The sequence below is a fragment of the Chenopodium quinoa genome, unplaced genomic scaffold (genome assembly GCF_001683475.1).
Source record: "Chenopodium quinoa cultivar QQ74 unplaced genomic scaffold, ASM168347v1, whole genome shotgun sequence".
NCBI lineage: Eukaryota > Viridiplantae > Streptophyta > Magnoliopsida > Caryophyllales > Amaranthaceae > Chenopodium > Chenopodium quinoa.
Genome location: NW_018745003.1, coordinates 1,639,678 through 1,647,041, shown reverse-complemented (window position 1 = coordinate 1,647,041; position 7,364 = coordinate 1,639,678). Strand labels below are relative to the sequence as shown.

At 35.9% G+C, this 7,364-nt stretch overlaps 1 protein-coding gene across 1 annotated transcript; it reads right to left on the bottom strand.

Moving 5' to 3' along the window:
* Positions 1 to 1,052: 1,052 nt before the first annotated feature.
* Positions 1,053 to 6,892, bottom strand: LOC110707801 (probable tRNA(Ile)-lysidine synthase). The gene is made up of 11 exons (XM_021885848.1): positions 6,528 to 6,892; positions 5,186 to 5,380; positions 4,989 to 5,073; positions 4,824 to 4,899; positions 4,452 to 4,628; positions 4,163 to 4,265; positions 3,679 to 3,788; positions 3,173 to 3,262; positions 2,963 to 3,043; positions 1,839 to 2,666; positions 1,053 to 1,668 (listed from the first exon to the last, which is right to left on the bottom strand). The coding sequence occupies exons 1-11, from the start codon at positions 6,781 to 6,783 to the stop codon at positions 1,576 to 1,578; spliced, it is 2,094 nt and encodes a 697-aa protein (XP_021741540.1). The 5' UTR covers positions 6,784 to 6,892; the 3' UTR covers positions 1,053 to 1,575.
* Between the last annotated feature and the right edge of the window lie 472 nt (positions 6,893 to 7,364).

The window sequence follows — 7,364 nt, the reverse complement described above, 5'->3', positions numbered from 1 at the left end:
GGTATTCAACTGTTTCTGCTTGGTGAGTTGTGAACTTGTGACTATGGTGACGGGTGAGGATTCACTACTCGTTCCGTTTATTATAGATAGTCCCCTTTTTCAAACCTTCTCTTAAATATTTCTCCAACGCTATTCTTGTTAACATGTTACTCCTCACTTTATTTACAACCCTACAAGTAAAAAGAGAGGGGGGGAGGAAGCGTCTAGTTATCCACGTAACAAAACTCTTAGGAGGCGTTTGGTTCACGGAATATAGGTATGAGGTATGGGTTTAGAAAGACTAAAACCCATACTATATGTTTGGTTGTCAAAAATATGAATTTTAAACCCATACCTCAAACCCATGAGGTATGGGGTTTAGAATCCTTGGGGGGAGGTGGGTTTGACCCATTTCATTTCCTTAAGTATCAAATAAAAGGAAGAAATAGTTAGAGATTCTCATTCCAGAATTGAACCAAACACATGGTATTAAGTATCAAGTTCCAACCCGATATCACCTTAACTCCATTCCTGATTCCAAACGCATACCACTCTGCGAACCAAACGTCCCCTTAATAAAATGAGACAAAATTTAAAGGAGGAATAGAATAATGAGTAAAATAAAAAAGGATGAAAGAAAAACCCGTGTCCAATTCCTGAACAATCAGATAATCGAGTGCATATCAGCACATAGCACCTATTGACAAACGAAGTGTATAGAAGGGCAGAAGCGTAATTTACCAGGTATTAGAAAACTTGAATATTCCACTTAAATGTGCTAGTGGTACATTTAATACTCCGAAAAATGTACCACTGAAATCACATTGGTACATTTAATCAAAGTGGTACGTACGTTTTGTACTTTGAATTGTACCACTAGAAAACCAGTGTCATACTATACACTTTCTAAGCATATAGGTGCTAAGCGCCAATTCTTTTCCCAGATTATCACATATACTCTGTACTATATACTGTAGTACATAGCTTCTATCAGAGAAAGTTCTCACGGTCATACCAATGGATATCTTTGAATTAAAAGGATAACAATTTTTTTGGTGTCCAATAGACTAGGATAGAGTTTAAAGAACATTAATTATATAAACGAGTTTAACAGATTACAGACTACGGTTAGGTACATTGACAAAAGAGTTGCAACAAATGTAAACAGCATTAACAGCTTGATAATGACGACGATGACGAAGGCATCATTATCCTTTACATTGACTTACAACTCAATCTTTTTGATGTGGTGAGACAAAACACGAATCATAATCCTTGCAAATCTTTGAAATGTTATCAAATCAAAACTAAATTCCAAGCACATGTTAGCAGCTTGTGATAGAATCAATCTAATTACTTTGACTGAAGTCGAATCACACGCTCAGGCTTGGATTCTTGGCTGATTTGATTGGCTTAACTGAAGCTTGAGCTGTTGTTGCCAAGTTCATGAAGAATTCGGAAGGCATTTTCTGCTTCAGTGAGTATACTCATCAAGGAGCAAATTATATCACTGATATCAACACAATTACTCCATTACAAAGGTAGATACTGAGCTGATCAATCACTTTTTCTCATAAAATGAATATGTTCAACTAACTAAATGAATGAATTATGTCCTCCATCAAGTGGCACTCTAGGCTTGAACTGTGCAGATATGATCAAGGACGGACTATGATTGAAACCAATACTCTGATAAAAAAATTAAACCGTGTTAGCAATCAAATCAGGAAAATAAATGAAGACAACATCCTGTAGGACTTTATGTAAGCCTATATAATGATGACTAACATCAAATTATGACCATCAATACAAAATAAAGCTCCAATTGGGATATTAATCTATAAAAAAGATCAACTTACTGGAATGCTTAGCAGGAAGCCCTCTGTACTGATTATTACAGGTAAGCCTCTTCGAGCAGCAACGGGAATAGATTTCAAATTTCTTAGAGCTTGTTGAGCTGATGACCTTGCATGATTGGAATATAAGCTGGTCTTGTCAAGTACTTGACCCATTCCATTATTAACAATAAACTTCTGCTGTTTGAAATTGCGGGAATCTTGAGCGTTTGCCAATTTTGCAAGAAACAGCCAGTCTTCATCCATCATGTGACGGACGTAAGCTACCACATCACCAGCCATGCACAAACTGCAATTTTGATCCCTTGTTTGATCACCATCTTCCAAGGAACTATAACATGAATCCATTTCATCATGTGACATCCAAGTCAGAAAGAACCTGCTCATAAAGTAACAACTCTGTCCAGGTCGAAATGGTTCTTTTGTAGCTACCATTTCTACTTCATTCTTTGGCTCGCTTCTAGATATAGCTTCTGATTTAGACTTGAACAGTTGTGTTTCTTTCATCTGCAACTGTAAAATGGACTCATAGGTGGACTCGCTAAGAATATTGAGTCTTCTTGCTTCAGCCAGAACAGAGCTTGAAAACACAGGATCAAGAAAATGAATTTGTGAAGCATCCGGGGTTGATTGCTTCAACAAATATTTTTGATCTATGACTATTTGTTCCACATCATATGAAGAACATTGCTTCTGCTCCTGGCCAGGATATGTGGAATATAACTCAGTTTTTGCGGGAAGAACGGATTGGACGGAGCAACAGACAAGGACCTTGGTTCCTTTGGTGCCAGGAGCTGCACAGAGATAACAGCCAGCTGCTGTGAGAGAGGTCTGCAAAGTTAGCAAGAGCCAAGACCATATATAAAGTTAGTAAATATACATTATCAATATATGGTTAGTGACTTAGGTCTGTCATGTGAAAAAATCCAGTGCATTTGTTTCGATTTCATCAAGGAAAGCAACAGTGAAACTTAGGAGTTGTTTTCTATATTAAGCACAGAGGACAAGAAGAGGAAGCAATGCAACATGTATAAACTTGGTTCTATAATGGCTAAAGGAAGCTGTCAAAACAAACAAAAAAATGGCAAATTCTAGCAGGAAGTAGAAGCTCTTGAAAACATATATACCTTGCAAGGAAAAGTTCGAATATAATCTAGCAGCAGCCTTGAAGCACTTCCACGTACTGGTCTATGCCTTTGCGAGATGAACTGGCATAGCAGGGGTAAAACATATGCTTTTATTAGTATAAAAATTCGTTATTTACTGAATGCAATCAATTCAAAAGCACAAAAATAAGAAAGGAACGTGTTTATTTTGCAACTTTACAAACTTATTACCTGCAAAACCAGTGCCAGAAATCTAGACAGACAGATATCCTCTCTTTTGGATGGGTTTAAACTGCCTAGGTCAATAACAGCATAACCATGCTGCAACCACCAATATAAAGATAATTTACCGGTAGCACAATGCTTAAAAAAAGTTTAAAGAACATTTTAGACAAAAGCAAGCAAGTAAGCTGGAGCCTGGAGGAGACCTTCAAAAGATCACATCAGAAAGTGCCAAAAAAAAAAAATGCTTTTTTTAAGGGGAACAAGGGTTCGATTCTTATAGATTTAGTAACAGTCATCCAACAATAATCTATGTATCTGAAAGTGGATTACAACATTCTTTATTTTGCAGATTTAGATGATAGATTACCATATCCATGTGACAGAAAGTATTAGCCAAACTGAAATCACATTTATAGGGAACATGTATCAACTAATTTTTACTGTGGGTGTCACCATAGCGATATATGAGGGGAACATGATGAAAAATATTTTGGGTAAAATTAATAGCTTACAGGCATTATGGTCACAGCCTGATCCAACAGAACCTGACATATGTAATCAACATACAACCGTGTTCGCCTGCAAATGGCAATTAATCTTTGTAGTTCAGACCTGAATTCACCTGCAAAACCATTCTAGCCATTACCTTCTACAACCTGCGACGGAGATTTATATACATAAACCAATCTAACAGAAATATTGTAAATAAAATATAGAAGAATCCAACTGATTTTCTGCAGAAACAGAGTCAAGGGAAGGGAAGAAGTATGTGGATTTACAGTGAAAGAAAATAGAGATGTGATTTCCAGAAGAAAAATCCAACTTCGATGCAAATGCAGAAATTGTAAAGAGATATAAGATCAAGTAGTGAGGAGATAAGATAATGTTAAAAGTCCATCAAACAGACATCGACCACATAACAAACAATATTTGATGGTATGTCAGATAAATTAATAACAGCAAATTCAGCACTTCATTCAGACATCCACAGCTTACAGGTTTGCGTATCTTGCAATGCCATGCGGATCCTATTTCGAGCAAACAGTGAACTTCGATTTGAAGGATCTTCCACCCAGTTAAGATTACTGGTATTACAAATCTGCAGTATAAGTACATACCTTATCCCTGAGAATTAATGAGACAGTAGGGAGGTGAAGACTAAGGTGAACCAGCAAACAGAACGTAAAATTTGCAACAAACTAATGGTCAAACTAAGCCAAAGTGCATAAAGCATAAGAAATCATATCTTGCACGCAAATATATGAGTTGTCATTTTGTTACTAACCTTGTATAGGTCTTCTTTGGTAAATTCCATGAAGGGCCGTACCAATAGAATGCCTTGATTGTCAGATATTTCACCAATAACACATGGGAATTTAGGGAATAATTGAGATGTAAATGCCATGCCTGCAAGTCCAAGCACTCCACTATTGCGAGATAGCCTCAAGACAAACAACTCAGCCTGCAGAATTCCTTATTAGGTGGATAAACATTTTAACATGTATTCAACTTTTGAAATATAGAGATATAGCGTTTGTGATATGAATAGATGCATTTGATCAGAAAAATCCTAAGTTGACAAAAAGGTTGTTTATATGATTCCAGATCGACCAACATGGACTTCAGGACTTATATTTTTACAAACAGGAGTTTGCACCTGATCATCTGCATGATGGGCAGTAAGTAGTACACCAATCTGGTTCTGGAAGCAAACATCTTGAAATATTTTATACCTACACATACAAAACAGAGCTTATCACTGAATTCAGAAAAATCCACTGCAAAAGCTGAAATTTAATAAGCTTGGAGAAACTATAACTACCTCATATCACGAGCCACTTCTTCCAAGTGCCCTACCTTTGGGCGACCATCAGGCCAATCACAATGCACAATCTCACATCTGATTCCTATAAACAGTCCACATAAGAAAGCAATCTGCCAAAGCATTTCAAACTCAAAACATCATAAACCCATGAAATTCCAGTAATATATCCCTTAAGAGGGAAGATTGATTAATACCCATATCAGAAACCCAACGAGAAACAGTCTTCGCCTCTTCTTTACTCTCTGACCTCAGTCCGTGGTCAACAATAATAGCAAGTAAGCCATCGACAAAGCCAGAACTGTCAAGACAATCACCATTTGCACAAGTCTTCCAATTTGTCATCAGAGCACACAGAGCCATACTATCAGCACCACCAGAGACCCCCATAGCTTCAGAAAGAGTATCAAAAGGGAACAAAATGTGAGCAGAAATGACAATAAACAATTGAATACAAACAAGAACTCATCCTCTCCAACCTATTGCTAATTCTTTCATACAGAATACAGATTAAGAAAGTTGAACTGGAATGTAAATGATTTCAGAAACAAACGTTTACATTTACATTCTTATAAGTACAGATAAGAGAAAAGTATCATGAAGGTTAAAAGAATAGACTCTAAATACCCAAATAGAAGTGCAGAAGCAAACTCTTTGAAAGTCTTTAAGTACTGCTCCAGTGCTCCATACTCAACCACTTGTTAAACTCCCCCTTCTATCCACCACCCTTTGAATATAACTCCTAAAACTGACTTACATCTATACCTTCCTAAACCCGGCCAAAATTAGGATTTTTTCATTGTTGTCCACTTGTCCTTTGGAAGTATTTTGGTGTTGGATGTTGCAATAGCTAATTGGACATAAATTGGAAATTCCTCTAAGCTACAAGGTCTTACAAATAGGTAATACTGCTCACGAGGTACCACGATAACACAGAAAAACTTCGTTCCTGACTAAAAGGGTATACAAATGGGTAACATCACTAATGTGATGCTATGATAACATCGAATATGAATGGGTGAGAGTGTGAGACTGCTCATGTGTACTACAAGAGCATGAAAATTTTCCTATGTCCTTAGGTAAAGAAATAAGAGGCCATGTGACATTTAACATGATTCGAGTCCACATTGTAACCAAAACAACACAAGCATTACTTCTTACCATCTCCATTCAAATACTGAAAATAAACACACACTTTTTTTTCTTTTGAGTGATTAAACTACTTCAATTTGTTAGTCAGGGTAAAACAAGTGAGAAATTCAATCTCTCACTTTTTCAAACACTTCAATTTCTACCAAATTTGAAAACATAATCCAATCATATAAAATGGCTTTCATCAATCAAAGGGTAAATTAATCCCTTAATTAATATACAACAAGACGAAGAGTATCTAAACTCTTCCATTAAAATAAACAATCAACTAAAATTCGTAAAGCCCACAAAAATTACGTATGAAATTTGACACAAAGCATAAAATTTGAGCAGCCCAAATAAAAATTAATGAAAAAATCAATAATTTGAAGAGGGGTGTAAGCTAACCAATACGATGGTGGGGTTTAAGGGAAGCCATTTCCATCCTTCTTGAGAAATTTTCAGTGTATTCTAATGGGAGTTGAGAGTTTAAACTTTGGGAACATTTGCAGAAGAATCTAGAAGAAGTGTGGCGGAAGAAGAAAGAAACGACACCGTTTCTTAGCTTAATTGGATACACCGTTGAAATTGAGGTTGCAATGACGGCGGAAGTAGCGGTGGTTCTAGTTTGAGGAGAGAGAAAAGGAATTATTCCTCGCGCCATTTTTGCTGTATTTCTGCTTCAGTGTTTCTCGCAATGGAGAAGACGATGTTTCTCGTATAGGGTTACAACTTTGAAGCGATGCCGTTTTATCACATTCAATTTTTGTGGATTGCCTCCTTGGCTTAATTGTGATTTAGGTCTCATTTAATTCAACTCATTTTAATTTATTTCAGAAAAAATAAGATTGAATCAGATCAGAAAAAATAAATTCAGATCATATCATTATTTTATGTACAGTTTTTTATCGCTAAATATCTTTAATTACTTAATGAATAAAATTATGAAATTTACATATTAATAAAATACACATTATTATAAAAATCTAACAAGATCTAATTTGATATATTTTTTCATTATAGATTATCGTATACTTAAGTTTAAAGGTTACTTAGACCAGATCAGATCAAACCGGATCATATTATATCAGATAAGCAAAAATAAGGTTAACCAAACAAGCCCTTACTCCATATTTGCGTAATTAGGGGTGGTAAGTTGGTAACGAGTAGAGTTGAGCTATAGCTCAAGCGTAACAATTTTTATTTTTTGGTTTTTAGAGCGTCATAAAGTCAAGTGATGTAAAT